This window comes from Heterodontus francisci, chromosome 6 (assembly GCF_036365525.1).
Source record: "Heterodontus francisci isolate sHetFra1 chromosome 6, sHetFra1.hap1, whole genome shotgun sequence".
In the NCBI taxonomy this organism is placed as follows: domain Eukaryota; kingdom Metazoa; phylum Chordata; class Chondrichthyes; order Heterodontiformes; family Heterodontidae; genus Heterodontus; species Heterodontus francisci.
Genome location: NC_090376.1, coordinates 121,102,164 through 121,122,032, shown reverse-complemented (window position 1 = coordinate 121,122,032; position 19,869 = coordinate 121,102,164). Strand labels below are relative to the sequence as shown.

At 44.3% G+C, this 19,869-nt stretch overlaps 1 protein-coding gene across 3 annotated transcripts in view; it reads right to left on the bottom strand.

The window, feature by feature from the left end:
* The window catches only part of LOC137371513 (gamma-glutamylaminecyclotransferase-like), a 36,962-nt gene extending 21,062 nt beyond the window's left edge, over positions 1–15,900 (bottom strand). The window contains exons 1-2 of one of the 3 annotated variants that reach the window (XM_068034223.1): positions 15,603–15,899; positions 11,541–11,673 (exon numbers count right to left, since the gene is read on the bottom strand). In XM_068034223.1, coding sequence (XP_067890324.1) covers positions 11,541–11,631 — 91 coding nt within the window. In that variant the 5' untranslated portion in view covers positions 11,632–11,673; positions 15,603–15,899. Of the gene's footprint in view, positions 1–871; positions 971–11,540; positions 11,674–15,602 lie in introns of those variants that run through there. The other 2 variants (XM_068034225.1, XM_068034224.1) reach the window with 2 other exon arrangements.
* Between the last annotated feature and the right edge of the window lie 3,969 nt (positions 15,901–19,869).

Sequence of the window (19,869 nt, the reverse complement as noted above, 5' to 3'; positions counted from 1 at the left end):
TAGAGAGAGTAAGCATGAGACAGAGAGAGAGAGAGAGTAAGCATGAGACAGAGAGAGAGAGAACGCACGAGACAGAGAGAGAGAGAGAGAGAGAGAGAGAGAACGCACGAAACAGAGAGAGAGAACGCACGAAACAGAGAGAGAGAGAGAGAGAGAGAGAGAGAGAACGCACGAGGCAGAGAGAGAGAGAGAACGCACGAGGCAGAGAGAGAGGGAGAGAGAAAACACGAGAGAGTAGAGAGAAAACACGAGAGAGAGAGAGAGAAAACAACACAGAGAAAAAACACAACATACAGAGACTCAGAGCACACGAGACACAGAGGGAGCACACACGAGACACAGAGAGAACACGCACTAGACAGTGAGAGAACCCACGAGACAGTGAGAGAGAAAAACACAAAACATATCAGCGAAAGCCTTGTGTTATTTTCCAACTCTCAATATTGATTGACTGGGAGGATCGGACAAATCCCCATAACACACTGCATCATCAATATCAGTAACATTCACACAACTTGAGAAATCTGTGAGGTTAACCTTTGAATACATGAATATATTTTTCCAGTACTAATAGCATGGGTTTAAAAAAAAAAATTTATATTTCTGTTTATAACATGAATAAAGAGAATGATTCTTATGAATTGTTTGACTCTGCTATTTTAAATATTAAACATTAAGAGAGCCATAAGATACGATAGCAGATGACTGCAGTTTACACTGTGCAATCTATAGATACTGCCAAAAGACTTAATTATTATTTGAAGTTCCTATTTATTCTGTTGGTTAGCTTTTTAAAAAAAGTGTTCAAAAATAGTACACAGTGCAAAGTATTGTGACATTAAACCACAAAGAGAAACCCAAAATAACTCACTGCAGTTCATTTCCACAGTTCTGGAATGTGACAATCCAACACTCTCAGAATAAAACTGGATATTTATGGCTTGCAGATTGATGGGATTCAGATTCTGAGAGAATCAAATTATGCTTCAAGCAAGACTTGGCTGCCACACAGGTGCCTGTGGTTTAGCCTCGAAATGCACGAAATTCGGATGATTGCACGGAAGTACCACATCACAACACTCACTCTACACTAGGTACAGAGGTCAATGAATATTTTGTAATACCTTCATAAATCATACAAGATTGCAATTATTAAAAAAAGTGTTCTTTGAATTCAGTGTTGGTTGAAACAGTCTTGTGTACTTAGGCAGGTCTGTAATCCAAACTTTCCTGTTTCATTATACAGAGTTTTTTAGATTGCTGTCATGCCATCCAATTGGTTGTTTTTTATTCAGTGTATGAGAAGGCAGCTATTATCTTTTTGTTCTACCAGGAAATCAGTTTTGTTTTGCACCACCTCAGCTATGGCTTAAATTCCCAGAGGCACTCTGACAATCCGCCTTGCTAATCAGACTTGTAATCATTTTGTGCCACTTGGCAGCAGTGACTCTGAGCTGGGGTAACCCACACACATTCAGCAATAAGAACAAAGAGAGGAACTTGCATTTATATAGAGCCTTTCACAATCTCTGGACATTCCAAAGCGCTTTACAGCCAGTGAAGTACCATTTTTTGAAGCATTGCCATTGTTGTAATGTAGGAAACATGGGAGCCAATGAATGCACAGCAAACTTCCACAACCAGCAGTTTGATAAAAAGATTATCAGGTCCCAGTAGCTCCTTGACACACGGAGTGTCAATGGAAAGGAGCTGTCTCTATTTTCACACCTAGATTGGCAAATGGCAGCATCAAAGGGACAGAGGGAGATTCTTTTTAATTCATTCATGGGATGTGAGCATCACTGGCTAGGCCAGCATTTATTGCCCATCCATAACTGTCCTTGAGAAGGTGGTGGTGAGCTGCCTTCTTGAACCGCTGCAGCCCATGTGGGGTAGGTACACCCACAGTGCTGTTAGGAAGGGAGTTCCAGGATTTTGACCCAGTGACAGCGAAGGAACGGCGATATAGTGCCAAGTCAGGATGGTGTGAGACTTGGAGGGGAACTTGCAGGTGGTGGTGTTGCCATGCATCTGCTGCTCTTGTCCTTCGAGGTGGTAGAGGTCACAGGTTTAGAAGGTGCTGTCGAAGGAGCCTTGCGTGGTCGGTAGTGGCTGCCTAGAGATCAATGCTGGAACATTTGCTATTCCTATTTTCTATCAATGCTGTGGGATAAAGGCCTGCTACCCGACCCAAACCCGACAGGACCCAACGACATGTGTGGGGGGTCGGGTCGGGTCGCTCTTCCGGGCAGCTTTCGGGCTCGGGTCAGGCCGGTTCCCAATCAAACACACATACCTTTTGCTCTGCTGGGAAGAAAAGGAAAGTTGAGTAAGTAAGGATCAAAATTTGAAAAACCCGCCTGAGCTGGGAGTGCAGGACGTCAAGGAGGGAAACGTGCATCCGGGCTCTACAGACTGAGTCTGTGCAGTGAGTGAGTGAGCATCTCTATGACATCATCGTGCACATGCTGCAGCTTCCTTCCATTCCATCCATCCAAAAGTGGTAAGTACAGTGAGTGCACTATGGTCGGGTCAGGTCGGGCGTCGGAAAAAATGGAAGGACTCGGGCCGGGTCGGGCTCGGGTCCAATGTGGTTCTGTTCGGTTCAGGTCGGGTTTTATTTCCAGACCCGAGCAGGCCTTTAATATGGGAGTTGCGATCGAGACAAAACTGTCCAGATTGGACAATAGCACCAATATATGTGTTGAGAGGGTCTGGAACAGATATAACTATTTCACAGACAGGGTGGTGGATATTTGGAATGGAGTGGTGATTTACAGAGAGAGTTACACAAATATTTAATGAGAAATTCAATTGAGGGTATCAGCGGTAAAGCAGGCTTTCTGTTTCTGAATGTCAGGGTCAGCTAGATGGACCAAAAGCTTCCCTTTCCGGACCTGTGTTTCTACATGTCAAGCTTAGGTAACCCACAGAGAAAGCAGCTTCCACACAGCGATATTGAGGGTCACTGAGCACATGCAAGATTGAAGCCATGTTAATTTCCACTGGAGATTTTCATCCTGGTTTTCAAATCCCTCCACGGCCTCGCCCATTCCTATATCTGTAACCTCCTCCAGCCCTACAACCCTCCAAGATCTCGGTGTTCCTCCAGTTCTGGCCTCCTGCATACTAATGATATTCACCACTCCCCCATTGGCTGTGCCTTCAGCTGCTAAAGCCCTAAGCTCTGGAATTCCCTCCCTAAATCTTGCCACCTTCTCTACTGCTCTCTCCTCCTTTAAGATGCTCCTTAAAGCCTTTGACCAAGCTTTTGATCTCAATGCAAATTGTTGTTGTAAACCGGAACTCAATCCCAGATCATTACTGCTGAATCAGATAATAGCTGCACGCTCCGTGAAAATCCTGGAACTCCCTCCCTAACTTTGAGAGCACCTTCAGCACAAGGACTGCAATGGTTCAAGACTGCGTCTCACCACCACCCTGTCAAGGGGAAATTGGTGATGGGCAATAAATTCTGACCTTGTCAGCAATGCCCACATCCTCAAGAAAGAATATTTTTTTTAAAACTCTCAAATGTAATTTAGCAACTTCAGTACAGCTGGGATACGTACTTCTGATTGAAAGAGCTGAAGATACAGAATAGAACAGCAATACCGAATGTCCTCCTTCTGTGCTGAAACCATTCTACAATTTTATACGATAGAAGTCTATAAGCAACTGGAAAGCACAGTCTATGCCAGCTGCAGTTATAGCGTATCTGTCACTGCCCTCTCTTCAATGCTAGGTGAGTTCTTGCTGACGTCAAGGTTAAAACCAAGCAGTTAACACTATGCATTTCTGGAGTAGGTCACTGCACTTGGACTTTGCTCATTACAGTTTAGAGAGGGAAATATAACAAAGTGTAATAGATGGGGATTAATTCTATACTGAGCAAGTCAAGTGTTCGAGGCAGTTCTGTAAAGAGAGAATCCAATTAGGAAAAACGGTTGACACTTTTGATAAATATCTGAAGGTTTGTGAAGATGAACCACACAGACCATAGCAAAGATAAATCAAACTGACCGACATCTCCATTCAGTTAAGCAATGCCAGTGGTTAGACTAAACAACAGGATTGTAACTGCATGACAGGAAATGGGGAGTTCTTCCCAGCAAACACTCCCCCACTCCCCACAGCACTTGAATTTTGACACAACTCATGCAAATCCAGGAGAAGAGGCTGCGGCATCTTGAAATAATCAGGCACCAACACTGGAGACAATAAAAGCTTTCAAATCATACATTTCGACTGGTATCCTGAAGCTTATAAGCCACAAGCTCCTTTACACACGCTGACATGTCACTTGGTGAGTTTAAATACTATACCAAAGTACACAAATTATTTTGGTTAAAACAAAAATCCATGTATTCTACTTAACAAAAAAAACTCCCACTCAAGATGCAGGTTAGTTATTTGAGGATGAATCAATGAAAAAAAAGCAAAACCAAAATGCAACCCCATCTACACTTCCAAAGAACACAAGAAATAATAGCAGGAGTAGACCATGTAGCCCTTTGAGCCTGCTCGTCCATTCAAAACGATCACGGCTGATCTTAGACTTCAACTCCACTTCCCCTCCGCTCACCATATCCTTTGATTCCCTGAGCCAACAGAAGTTTAAATAATGGTTACCCCAGCCCACATACAATTTACAGAAGTGCAAGTGAATCACGATGACCAAAATTTTCCTTGTGCCTTTCTCACTTTACAAGTCCTATCTACTCTCAAGGTTCTTGCATTGTATATGTTTTAAGTGTAGAATGTACAGTGCAGAAAAAGGCCATTCGGCCCAGCTGGTCCATGTCAGTATTTCTGCTCCACAACAGCCTCCACCCAACCATCTTCAGCTCACTCTAACAGCATAACCTTCTATTCTTTTCATGTGTTCATCTAGATTCACCTTAAATGCATCTACATATGCACCTTAAATATACAAAATCTTGAATTTAGTTTCAAGTATTCCAGGCTTATTCATTTTGAATTCTGACTCAACTTTGCCAGTTGGTTCAACTAACTCAAATCTTTACTTCCTTCAAGATTATTTATAACTAATGGTGGATGTAAGATCACATGACACAGCAGTGTTTACATACTGCAACACATAGCCTTAAGGACAGCCATGTTTGTTCTCTATAGACCTCCTATTGATGGGTATGAGTTTGATTCATAGAATAGTATAGCACAGAAGGAGGCCATTCAGCCCATCGAGTCTGCGCAGCTCTTTCAAAGAGCAATCCAGTTAGTCCCCCCACTACCCCACTCTTTCCCCTTATCCCTTCAATTTTTTCTCCTTTAAGTATTTATCCAGTTCCGTTCTGAAGGCTCCAATTGGATCTGTATGCCCCGCTCTGTCAGGCCGTGCATTCCAAATCCTAACCACCTGCTGTGTTACATTTCGCCAAATCGTTTATCTTACAATTATGGAACAGCATACTCCTCTTATATTTTTGAAGTCTCATGAAAATAGATGAATTTTATGTAGGGTTTACTTAGAAAAAATATAGAAACCTTGTCTTCTGAATAAAGCACATAGAGTGCAAAAGCAAGGAGGTTATGCCAAATATCCAGTTTAAAAAAACTGGTCAGACCTCATCTGGAGTATTCTGTCCAATTCTGGGCACCACACTTTAGGAAGGAAGTCAGGGCCTTGGAGAGGGTGCAGAGGAGATTTACCAGAATGGTCCCAGGGATGAGGGACTTCAGTTATGTGGAGAGACTGGAGAAGCTGGGATTATTCTCCTGAGAGCAGGGAAGGATAAAGGGAGATTTAATAGAGGTGTTCAAAATCATAAAAGGATATTGATAGAGTAAATAAGGAGAAACTGTTTCCACTGGCAGGAGGATCGGTAACCAGAGAACACAGACTTAACGTAATTGGCAAAAGAGAAAGGAGAAGGAATATTTTTACACAAGTTGTAACTTTCAAAAGAAAAATTTTGCAGGGCTGTGGGACTAATTGGATAGCTCTTTCAAAGAGTTCAAAGTGTCATGATGGGATCCTTTTAACAAAGAACAAAGAACAAAACAGCACAGGAACAGGCCATTTGGCCCTCCAAGCCTCCAAGATCTTGATGCCTGCCTAAACTAAAACCTTCTGCACTTCCGGGGTCCGTATCCCTCTATTCCCATCCTATTCATGTATTTGTCAAGATGCCTCTTAAACGTCGCTATCGTATCTGCTTCCACCACCTCCGCCGGCAACAAGTTCCAGGCACTCACCACCCTCTGTGTAAAGAACTTGCCTCGCACATCCCCTCTAAACTTTGCCCCTCTCACCTTAAACCTATGTCCCCTAGTAACTGACTCTTCCACCCTGGGGAAAAAGCTTCTGACTATCCACTCTGTCCATGCCGCTTATAACTTTGTAAACCTCTATCATGTCGCCCCTCCACCTCCGTCGTTCCAGTGAAAACAATCCGAGTTTATCCAACCTCTCCTCATAGCTAATGCCCTCCAGACCAGGCAACATCCTGGTAAACCTCTTCTGTACCCTCTCCAAAGCCTCCACGTCCTTCTGGTAGTGTGATGACCAGAATTGCACGCAATATTCTAAGTGTGGCCTAACTAAAGTTCTGTACAGCTGCAGCATGACTTGCCTATTTTTATACTCTATGCCCCGACCGATGAAGGCAAGCATGCCGTATGCCTTCTTCACTACCTTATCCACCTGCGTTGCCACTTTCAGTGACCTGTGGACCTGTACGCCCAGATCTCTCTGCCTGTCAAGACTCCCAAGGGTTCTGCCATTTACTGTATACTTCCCACCTGCATTAGACCTTCCAAAATGCATTATCTCACATTTGTCCGAATTAAACTCCATCTGCCATTTCTCTGTCCAAGTCTCCAACCGATCTATATCCTGCTGTATCCTCTGACAATCCTCATCACTGTCCGCAACTCCACCAACCTTTGTGTCGTCCGCAAACTTACTAGTCAGACCAGCTACATTTTCCTCCAAATCATTTAGATATTCCACAAACAGCAAAGGTCCCAGCACTGATCCCTGCGGAACACCACTAGTCACATCCCTCCATTCTGAAAAGCACCCTTCCACTGCTACCCTCTGTCTTCTATGACCGAGCCAGTTCTGTATTCATCTTGCCAGCTCGCCTCTGATCCCATGTGACTTCACCTTTTGTATCAGTCTGCCATGAGGGACCTTGTCAAAGGCTTTACTGAAGTCCACATAGATAACATCCACTGCCCTTCCTTCATCAATCATCTTTGTTACTTCCTCAAAAAACTCAATCAAATTAGTGAGACACGACCTCCCCTTCACAAAACCATGCTGCCTCTCGTTAATAAGTCCATTTGTTAACAAATGGGAGTAAATCCTGTCCCGAAGAATCCTCTCTAATAATTTCCCTACCACTGACGTAAGGCTCACCGGCCTATAATTTCCTGGATTATCCTTGCTACCCTTCTTAAACAAAGGAACAACATTGGCTATTCTCCAGCCATCTGGGACCTCACCTGTAGCCAATGAGGATGCAAAGATTTCTGTCAAGGCCCCAGCAATTTCTTCCCTTGCCTCCCTCAGTATTCTGGGGTAGATCCCATCAGGCCCTGGGGACTTATCTACCTTAATGCTTTGCAAGACACCCAACACCTCCTCCTTTTTGATAATGAGATGACTGAGACTATCTGCACTCCCTTCCCTAGGCTCATCATCCACCAAGTCCTTCTCCTTGGTGAATACTGATGCAAAGTACTCGCCCATTTCCTCTGGCTCCACACATAGATTCCCTTCTCTGTCCTTGAGTGGGCCAACCCTTTCCCTGGTTACCCTCTTGCTCTTTATATATGTATAAAAAGCCTTGGTATTTTCCTTAATCCTGTTTGCCAATGACTTCTCATAACCCCTTTTAGCCCTCCTGACTCCTTGCTTAAGTTCCTTCCTACTGTCTTTATCTTCCTCAAGGGATTCGTCTGTTCCTAGCCTTCCAGCCCTTATGAATGCTTCCTTTTTCTTTTTGACGAGGCTCACAATATCCCGCGTTATCCAAGGTTCCCGAAACTTGCCAGACTTATCCTTCTTCCTCACAGGAACATGCTGGTCCTGGATGCTAATCAACTGACATTTGAAAAACTCCCACATGTTAGAAGTTGATTTACCCTCAAACAGCCGCCCCCAATCTAAATTCTTCAGTTCCTGCCTAATATTGTTATAATTAGCCTTCCCCCAATTTAGCACCTTCACCCGAGGACTACTCTTATCCTTATCCAAAAGTATCTTAAAACTTATGGAATTATGGTCACTGTTCCCGAAATGCTCCCCTACTGAAACTTCGACCACCTGGCCGGGCTCATTTCCCAATACCAGGTCCAGTACGGCCCCTTCCCTAGTTGGACAATCTACATATTGTTTCAAGAAGCCCTCCTGGATGCTCCTCACAAATTCTGCCCCATCCAAGCCCCTAGCACTAAGTGAGTCCCAGTCAATATAGGGGAAGTTAAAATCACCCACCACGACAACCCTGTTACCTTTACATCTTTCCAAAATCTGTCTACATATCTGCTCCTCTACCTCCCGCTGGCTGTTGGGAGGCCTGTAGTAAACCCCTAACATCGTGACTGCACCCTTCCTATTCCTGAGCTCCACCCATATTGCCTCGCTGCCTGACCCCTCTGAGGTGTCCTCCCGCAGTACAGCTGTGATATTCTCCTTAACCAGTAATGCAACTCCCCCACCCTTTTTACATCCCCCTCTGTCCCGCCTGAAGCTTCTAACTCCTGGAACATTTAGCTGCCAATCCTGTCCTTCCCTCAACCAAGTCTCTGTAATAGCAACAACATCATAGTTCCAAGTACTAATCCAAGCTCTAAGTTCATCTGCTTTACCTGTTATACTTCTTGCATTCAAACAAATGCACTTCAGACCACCAGTCCCACTGTTCTCCGCAACATCTCCCTGCCTGCTCTTCCTCTTAGTCTTACTGGCTTTATTTACTAGTTCCCCTTCATTTATTTCACTTGCTGTCCTACTGCTCTGGTTCCCACCCCCCTGCCACACTAGTTTAAACCCTCCCAAGTGACGCTAGCAAACCTCGCAGCCAGGATATTTGTGCCCCTCCAGTTTAGATGCAACCCGTCCTTCTTGTACAGGTCCCATCTGTCCCTGAAGAGAGCCCAATGGTCCAGATATCTGAAACCCTCCCTTCTACACCAGCTGTTCAGCCACGTGTTTAGCTGCACTATCTTCCTATTTCTAGCCTCACTGGCACATGGCACAGGGAGTAATCCCGAGATTACAACCCTAGAGATCCTGTTTTTTAACTTTCTACCTAACTCCCTAAACTCCCCCTGCAGGACCTCATCACTCTTCCTGCCTATGTCGTTGGTACCGATATGTACCACAACCTCTGGCTGTTCACCCTCCCCCTTCAGAATGCCCCCTGTCCGTTCAGAGACCCCTGGCACCAGGGATAGGTCAATGACGACAGCTGCTAACTATTCATTTTTAATGTTTTTTTCCATCATCTGTCAGCCTGCAATACACATTCTCCCCTTAACTAAGAGGGCAGGCAGTTAACAAATTCATACTAAGGTGGCTCTAAGTCAGCCACTAGTGCGAGAAATTGCCTCAAGTCATCCAGGAATCTGATTTACACTCCTTCCCAGAAAGGATGCACCCATCATTCAAGAGGCTTTTCCCAGGCAGCACCCAGCAGAGATGGGAAATTACTTGCAGGCATCACAAATGAAAGATGGTGTATTCTTTAAGTCCGTACTCTCCTGGGTCAATATGTCAATGCAGCACCGGATGTTCAAGAATTTTCTTTTCAGATAAGTTAATGCAATCCTTTAGGAGAGAGTCCAAAACTAGGGGTTGTAAGTAGAAGATAGTCACTAATAAATCCAATTGGGAATTCAGGAGAAACTTCTTTACGCAAAGAGTGGTGAAAATGTGGAACTCACTACCACAGGGAGTGACTGTGATTAATAGTACAGATACGTTTAAGGAGAAGCTAAATAACATGAGGGAGAAAGGAATAGAAGGATATGCTGATAGGGTGAGATGAAATAGGGAGGGAGAAGACTTGTACGGAGCATAACCACTAGCATGAACCAGATGGGCCAAATGGCCTCTTTCTGTGCTGTAAAATCTATGTAAAAGAGAAAAGAAGTTGAAGAGTAGAGGAACTGGTGCATAAAACACAGAATCAGAAGTACAGCGACAATTCCACATCCATCTGTAGAGAGCAAGCTTATTCCCGTCACTTGGCAGAAAAGTTACAACTCAATTCTTCAGAAAGTTTTCAGGAAACAGGTGAAAAAACAAACCACATTAAACATTAAACCCGAGCTCAGTTGGTTCGACTGAAGCTGCTGCGAAGGTCACCGCCCTTTCAAAGCTAATCTTCGTGAACAAAGGCACTGGAGTAGAACAGACACGTGGGATTATATCCTGTCCCTTTGAAGCTGCTCTTGGCTTTGCTCCTCTCTTCCCAGACCAGAGCTGGGCTTCCTGCTCGGCAAAAGAATACTCCTCCACAACACCTTTCTTATATTAGTGGCAGGACTTGGTGGGGTTGTAATTTGGCTGTGTGCACACACAGCAATCTTTCTAGACCACTCAAACATCCTCAAATTTAACTTAAGGGGTTCCAAAATTTGTCACAGTGTTCTCCGGTCCTCAATGAAACGTTAAAAAAAAAATCCATCCCTTCCTCATCACCATCTTCCTGTGGTGTTTGGCCTGCAAATAACTCACACTGAGACTCTACTTAATCAGCTATGTTGTCTCCCACCTTTATTCAAATCTCCTCCCACCAGAGAGGGCAGTATTACAATATGGTCAGCTTTTCCCATACAGTGGCACCTTTACAAATCTCCTGCCAGTAGCTATCCTCTCAGAATCTTGCAGCACAGAAGGAGGCCATTTGGCCCATTGTGCCTGTGCTGGCTCTTTGAAAGAGTCCCACTCCCCCTGCTCTTTCCCCCTGCAAATATTTCCTTTTCAAATCTATATCAATTCCCTTTTGGAAGTCACTACTGAATCAGCTTCCACCGCCCTTCAAGAAGTGTATTCCAGATTGCATAGGAATGTATTAAACCATCACTTTAAAATAAAATTAGGTCTCACCACAAATCTACCACATTGCATTAACTTAAAGTCATTTTTCTTCAGAAAAGCTTGTGTCTAATGTTTTGAAACAGTAAGTGCCCTCTTCCAACCTCACTTGCTTCTGTGTCCGAACTTCCAAAATTCTCTCGCCCAAACCGCTTGCAGGTGCATTCCCTGAATCCTGGTTTGCTGAATAGGAGGGCAGAGTGACGGGGCATAAGATAAAATAAAACTTCTAGCCAGCTCCAACATTCATCACACATCCACCTTCCAGCAGGAGCAGACATCATTCCCAATCCTACATCCCAAGTCCTGTCATCCCAAATTTCCTATTATGGGCAGGACAGAGTTGGGAACAGTACAATGTCTTATTTATTTAACATGACAATAAAGACTTCCTCATGCAGGAAATAAGTTTGTGACACCATTCCCCATTTACAAATCTTGTCATTACCATACCCTACAGCCTCACCAAATCGCTTGATCATGGGGTCTATTTTCTTTTGCCAGCAGTAGTTCGGAGTGCGTATAATGACAGCCAGTGCACTTCTTATAGAAAGCATCCAAACACTGAAGGATTAGTGATCAATATGAACTGCAAAATACTGAGAAAATAATTAGAAAATTAGCAGTAAATAAAGGCAGCACTGTATATATTGCAAGATCATTTTGCAATTCTAATATTGTGGAGGAGGATTTCCTGGAGTGTGTACGTGACGGTTTTTTAGATCAATATGTTGAGGAACCAACTAGAGAACAGGCTATCCTAGACTGGGTATTGTGCAATGAGAAAGGATTAATTAACAATCTTGTTGTGCGGGGTCCCTTAGGGAGGAGCGACCATAACATGATAGAATTCCTCATGAAGATGGAGAGTGAAGTAGTTGAATCCAAAACTAGGGTCCTGAATCTAAATAAAGGGAACTATGAAGGTATGAGGTGTGAGTTGGCTATGGTAGATTGGGGAACTTTACTAAAAGGGTTGACGGTGGATAGGCAATGGATAATATTTAAAGAACATCCGCATGAATTACAACAATTATTCATTCCTGTCTGGCGCAAAACTAAAACTGGAAAGGTGGCTCAACTGTGGCTTACAAAAGAAATTAGGGATAGTATTATTTCCAAAGAGGAGGCATATAAAATTGCCAGAAAAAGCAGCAAGTCTGAGGATTGGGAGCAGTTTAGAATTCAGCAAAGGAGGACAAAGAGGTTGGTTAAGTGGGGGAAAATAGAGTATGAGAGTAAACTTGCAAGGAACATAAAAACTAACGGTAAAAGCTTCTATAAATATGTGAAGAGAAAAAGGTTAGTGAAGACAAATGTAGGTCCCTTACAGTCAGAAACGGGGGAAATTATAATGGGGAACAAAGAAATGGCAGAACAACTAAACACATACTTTGGTTCTGTCTTCACAAAAGAGGACACAAATAACCTCCAAGAAATGTTAGGGAAGCAAGGGTCTAATGAGCGGGAGGAACTGAAGGAAATCAGTATTAGTAAAAAAAGAATAGTGCTAGGGAAATTAATGGGGTTAAAAGCTGACAAATCCCCAGGGCCTGATAATCTACATCCCAGAGTACTAAAGGAAGTGGCCCTGTAAATAGTGGATGCATTGGTGGTCATCTTCCAAAATTCAATAGACGCTGGAGCAGTTCCTACAGATTGCAGGGTGGCAAATGTAACCCCACAATTTAAAAAAGGAGTGAGAAAAAACAGGGAACTACAGACCAGTGAGCCTTACATCAGTAGTGGGGAAAATGCTAGAGTCCATTATCCACCGTCAACCCTTTTAGTAAAGTTCCCCAATCTACCATAGCCAATTCACATCTCAGACCTTCATAGTTCGCTTTATTTAGTTTCAGGACCCTAGTTTTGGATTCAACTACTTCACTCTACATCTTAATGAGGAATTCTATCATGTTATGGTCGCTCCTCCCCAAGGGACCCCACACAACAAGATTGTTAATTAATCCTTTCTCATTGCACAATACCCAGTCTAGGATAGCCTGTTCTCTAGTTGGTTCTTCAACGTGTTGATCTAAAAAACCATCACGTACACACTCCAGGAAATCCTCCTCCACAATAAAGTTCTGATAGCAGAACTCCTGGAAGGCATAAACAGGATTGGGCAAAGTCAGCATGGGTTTACAAAAGAGAAATCATACTTAACAAATCTACTGGAGTTTTTTGACGATGTAACTAGTAGAACATATAAGGGAGAACCAGTGGATGTGGTGTATTTGGATTTACAGAAAGATGTTCTTGCCATGGAGGGAGTGCAAAGAAGATTTACTAGGCTGATTCCTGGGATGGCAGGATTGACGTATGAGGAGAGATTGGGTCAACTAGGCCTATATTTACTAGAGTTTAGAAGAATGAGACAGGGTCCCATAGAAACCTATAAAATTCTAACAGTACTAGACAGGCTAGATGCAGGGAAGATGTTCCCAATGGCTGGGGAGTCCAGAACCAGGGGTCACAGTCTCAGGATACGGGGTATGCCATTTAGAACCGAGCTGAGGAGAAATTTCTTCACTCAGAGGGTGGTGAACCTGTGGAATTCTCTATCGCAGAAGGCAGTGGAGGCCAAATCATTAAATATATTCAAGAAGGAGATAGATATATTTCTTAATGCCAAAGGGATCAAGGGTTATGGGGAAAAAGCGGGAACAGGGTACTAAATTAGATGATCAGCCATTTTTGGAATGGGACAGCAGGCCCAAAGGGCCTAATGGCCTACTCCTGCTCCTATTTGCTATGTTTCTATGTTTAAAGCTGAATATTAAATTATTTAATAGCCTTAAAAACAGTTACATCATTCATACGCTTCTTTAAAAACTGCAAATTACATTGAAATGAATTGGAGAAGTTTAGAAAATTAAGTGGCACACTCCGCACAAGAGTAAATCTAGACATGGTAAAAAGGTACACTTTTCCAGCTACAGATTATCAATCTCAATGATCAGTCAGACTTCAAAATTCATGATCTGTTGGAATTGATATCCTTGGGGACACATGCAGTTTTCTTGCAGTCTCCTTATGGCTCCGGGTTTAGCCAGTAACTCAGACAAATTGAGGAAGTATGAGGTTCCATCCCTGGATTATCTCATCTCAGCCTTACTCCAGAGACTTGAGCACAAAATCTACGCTGACACTCCCAGGGCAGTACTGTGGGAGTGCTGCACTGTCGGAGGTGCCACCTTTCAGATGAGACGTTAAACCGAGGTCCCATTGTTTTTTTTCTATTTGTACGTTAGGGATGTGGGGGTCGGTTAGCACAGATGGCTGGAGTGTGATGTAAAAATATGCCAACAGTGCAGGTTCAAACCTCGTACTGGCTGCGGTAATTCGTAGAGCCTGCCTTCTCGCCTTTCTCACGCTTGTGGAGTGGTGCCCATCAAGCTGTACATTACCAACTAATGGAGAGAAATGCCTATGGTAAAGGCCTGCTACTATACCCAAACCCGACGGGACCCAACGACATGTGTCAGGCTTGGGTCGGGTCGAGTCGGATCAGACACACTCTATCATCACCTCAGGTAAGTGACTTTAATGTTAATTTACTTTTTGGACTTTAAAGGTGGTTTTATTACAGTTATTTTAAGCTTGTGGAAGTAAGAAACAAAGTGAAAAATGGAAGGCAGGTTAACTGATGGTCGGGTCGGTTGTGGGAAAAAATGGAAGGACTCGGGGGTGGGGTCGGGCCCGGTGTCAGATGGGGTTCTGTCGGGCTCGGGTGGAGCCTCGTTTACAGACCCGAGCAGGCCTTTAGCCAATGGTCCTTTGGGAATATGGCTACAACAACAACAACAACTTTACAGATGTGGATGTCACTGGCTAGGCCAGCATTTATTGCCCAACCCTAAATGCCCTTGAACCACCACAGTTCTTGAGATGTTGGCACACCCACAGTGCTGTTAAGAGTTAATCTACTCTCTCAGGTGGACATAAAGATTTCATGGCACTATTTTGAAGAGCTGGGGTGATCTGGCCAATATTTATCTCTCAACCAATACCACTAAAACAGATTATCTGGTCATTATTACATGACTGTGGGAGCTGGCTGTGCGTAAATTAACAGTTGCCTTTCCGACATTACCACAGTGACTACACTTCAAACATAATTCATTGGCTGTAAAGTGCTTTGGGACACTGTGAAATGGTGATAGGTGCTGCAGAAATGCAAGTTGGTTAGAATCACACAGCACAGGAGGCGATTTGGCCCATCGTGCCTGTGCTGGCTCTTTGTAAGAGCTATCCAATTAGTCTCAATCCCCAACTCTTTCCCAAAGCAAGTTTTTAATGTTTCAAATATTTATACAATTCCCCTTTCGAAAGTTATTGAATCTTTCAGGCAGCGCATTTTGCTTCATCGACAAACCCAGTCGAAGAGCGTTTTGACTTGTATTAATGATGTTTGAGGCAATCAGCTGCTCTGTTGGTCAGGAGGCGCCCACCCCTCACTTTGAATTAGATTTGTAGCAACAGCAACGAGTGAGGACCAGGTTTAAATAACATCGCTAAAACCTACCTGCAGAGACCGGACATTCCAACCCAGGGTCACTGTGCAAAGATCAATTAAAACCGAACTTCCAGCTGACTCAGGAATACGGAAGTATTTAACATTAAGCCATGGGAGGGGTCTTAGACCAGCTTTTTAATAATACACCACAGTTTCAATGTGAAGCCAGGCAGGGTGTTTTTATTGTGTGTCTTCCTGATGCTTCTTACAAATTAAAATTACACCAAGACTATACAAGCTGCCTCTCCAGGAATTAAAGCAAATTTCCTAGTCACCGCTTCAAGCATAATCCTGGAAGTTCTCCTTTCACATTGCGGCATGATGGAAAAATACTGCAGAGGGGCGGGGCTGATTGACTGACAGTCAAGAATCAACCAATCATAGGATGAAGAATCTATTTGCTTTCTGATTGGAGCAGGAAGACAATAAAAATTAAAGATGGATGTGTTGCCAAACCAATGGTAAGAGGGAAAACCAAACCTCTGGAAATATTTACAACTAGAGCAGGCAACTGTATTTGGAAGGAGCTTTGATGAGGTGGCATGAATGGGAAAGATTTGAGTTGATACACAAGGCAGAGGGTACATCAAAAGCTCTTGACGGTAGTACGCTTAGCCATCTCATCTTCTTCCTTGGCCTCCTTGTCTCGGGAGACAATGGGTAAGCGCCTGGAGGTGGTCAGTGGTTTGTGAAGCATCGTCTGGAGTGGCTATAAAGGCCAATTCTAGAGTGACAGACTCTTCCACAGGTGCTGCAGATAAAATTGGTTGTCAGGGCTGTTTCGCAGTTGGCTCTCTCCTTGCACTTCTGTCTTTTTTCCTGCCAACTGCTAAGTCTCTTCAACTCGCCACTCTTTAGCCCCGCCTTTATGGCTGTCCGCCAGCTCTGGTGATCGCTGGCAACTGACTCCCACGACTTGTGATCAATGTCACAGGACTTCATGTCGCGTTTGCAGACGTCTTTAAAGTGGAGACATGGACGGCCGGTGGGTCTGATACCAGTGACGAGCTCACTGTACAATGTGTCCTTGGGGATCCTGCCATCTTCCATGTGGCTCACATGGCCAAGCCATCTCAAGCGCCGCTGGCTCAGTAGGATGTATATGCTTGGGATGTTAGCTGCCTCGAGGACTTCTGTGTTGGAGATATGGTCCTGCCACCTGATGCCAAGGATTCTCCGGAGGCAGCGAAGATGGAATGAATTGAGACGTCGCTCTTGGCTGACATACGTTGTCCAGGCCTCGCTGCCGTAAATTTTTGTTTTTCAGATTTTAGAGATACAGCACTTAAACAGGCCTTCGGCCCACCGAGTCTGTGCCGACCATTAACCACCCATTTAAACTAATCCTACACTAATCCCATATTCCTACCACATCCTCACCTGTCCCTATATTCCCCTATCACCTACCTAGGGGCAATTTATAATGGCCAATTTACCTATCAACCTGCAAGTCTTTTCGCTGTGGGAGGAAACCGGAGGAAACCCACGCAGACACAGGAAGATCTTGCAAACTCCACACAAGCAGTACCCAGAATTGGACCCAGGTCGCTGGAGCTGTGAGGCGGCGGTGCTAAACACTGTGCCGCCCCTAAGCAAGGTACTGAGGACACAGGCTTGATACACTCAGACTTTTGTGTTCCATGTCAGTGCGCCATTTTCCCACACCCTCTTGGCCAGTCTGGACATAGCAGTGGAAGTCTTTCCCATGCGCTTGTTGATTTCTGCATCGAGAGACAGGTTACTGGTGATAATTGAGCCTAGGTAGGTGAACTCTTGAACCACTTCCAGAGCGTGGTCGCCGATATTGATGGATGGAGCATTTCTGACGTCCTGTCCCATGATGTTTGTTTTCTTGAGGCTGATGGTTAGGCCAAATTCGTTGCAGGCAGCCGCAATCCTGTCGATGAGTCTCTGCATACACTCTTCAGTGTGAGATGTTAATGCAGCATCGTCAGCAAAGAGGAGTTCCCTGATGTGGACTTTCCGTACTTTGGTCTTCGCTCTTAGACGGGCAAGGTTGAACAACCTGCCACCAGATCTTGTGTGGAGGAAAATTCCTTCTTCTGAAGACTTGAACGCATGTGAGAGCAGCAGGGAGAAGAATCCAAACAGTGTAGGTGCAGGAACACAGTCCTGTTTCACGCCACTCAGGATAGAAAAGGGGTCTGATGAGGCGCCGCTATGCTGAATTGTGCCTTTCATATTGTCATGGAATGAGGTGATGATACTTAGTAGCTTTGGTGGACATCCGATCTTTTCTAGTAGTCTGAAGAGACCACGTCTGCTGACGAGGTCAAAGGCTTTGGTGAGATCGATGAAAGCAACGTAAAGGGCCATCTGTTGTTCACGGCATTTCTCCTGTAGCTGGCGAAGGGAGAACAGCATGTCAATGGTGGATCTCTCTGCTCGAAAGCCACACTGTGCCTCAGGTAGACGCGCTCAGCCAGCTTCTGGAGCCTGTTTAAAGCAACTCGAGCTTAGCCATCTTTTGTTATAAAAGGCACCAACATTTCTATTGAGTGTATAAAATAACAAAACTCTCAGCAGTTTCCTGGAATTACAAGTTTTGCTGCTTACCGACTCACCCCAGAGCTAATACCCCAGATTACTTATTAAAATACTTGTAAACTTCACACCACACTTACACGTTACACAGTCCTTTTTGATGGCAAAATCCTTTCCAGTTAAAAGTCTCAAACTCCTCCCGGTAGCAATGGGTTGGACCTCCCAAACCGTTCCAAAAATCAATGTCCTCTTTGCGCACTTCGCTGAGCACTACTGACCTAGATGTCTGTGAAGAAGGAGTTTCCTGGTGATCTTGCTGGTCTTCTACTTCTCTGCAAATTTCAACTTTCAAAACAGGTTCAAGTCTTCGCCACCTTTCGCTGTATCAAGATTCCGAGAGCAGGTGTTCCCTCTCTCTCCCTCTCGAGGCCGCCACTGTTGGTTATCTTCCTTTCTTACAGCCTCCTTGGAGGCCGCAACCGCTGGTTTCTTCTCTTACAGCTTGTCTGCCTTCAGAAAGTCTGTGAAATTTATCTGGACTCAAAAGGCAATAGCTTATTGACCTGTTTCAATATGCAGAGTCCAGAAGTCTGGTTTCACAGAGCCACTTGGGGCTTCCATTGTTTCCAGGTGTTAACAGCTGCCTGGTACATATGCATCTTCCAAATTAATGACTCTTTTTTTACGACCCAAAGGTCTGAGAGGGCGAAAGCCATTTTTCTTCAGGTGTTAGCCTTGCCGTGTCTGTTTTTCAAAAGAAAGACATTGATGTGTTCTCTGTTGCCCTGGTAACCAAGACTTCTGTCTTGTCTTTTTGCAGAGTGGATGTGACTCCATCTTGAACTTTTAAAAATCACTTTTTAAAACATATTCATGTAACAGGGTCCAGCGTTCATAACATCAGTGGCAGCTGAGGATGACCTGGGGGGTTTGCTAACCCTTCATGATTGTCCTAGAGTCTCCAGGAATTATTCTCCCTGGCCACTGCTGCTTGCAACCCAAGAGGAAAATCGCAGAGGAATTAAAAAATGGTCTCATTTTCATTTTCATTGAATATTTTTATAAGTTGTAAAATGTATTTGGTGATGCAAGGACAGGCTGATAGCCAAATATCATCCAATGGGATAATGAAGAGTCTATTTGTTTTCCGATTAGTGTGAGGAAGCAGTGCACAGTGAGGATGAACGTATAGGGCAACCAATGGCAGGAGTGTGGTGCTGGGCGGTTACAGGCACCAAGGTCATATTTTTCCTCTACCTCCATGTTAGATTTCGATAAGACGCAACGTGTTAATATGTTTCTTCTTCCCTTCTCAAAATCTTCCTCTTTATTACCTGACACATTTTCTCCATTGTTACCTCCAGCCTTAACTGTTCCAACACACTCCTGGATGGCATCCTACATTCTAGCCTCTATAAACTTGAACTTATACAAAACACTGCTGCCCATATCCTAACTCACACCAAGTCCCATTCATCCTTGAGCGCACTGACCTACACTGGCTCCTGGTTAATCAGCATCTTCATTTTAAAATTCCCACCCTTGTTTTCAAAGCTCTCCGTGGCCCTGCCACCCCCATCTCCCCTCACAACCCTCTGAGATCTCTGCACTCCTCTACTCTGGCCTCGTGAGCATCCCTGATTTTAATCACTCCACCACTAGCAGCAGTGCCTTCAGCTGCCTCGGCCCTAAGCTCTGACATTCCCTCCCTAAACCTCTGTCTGTGCTATTAATAGCATCACCATCCCTCTATGCCATGCTGTGTGCTTTG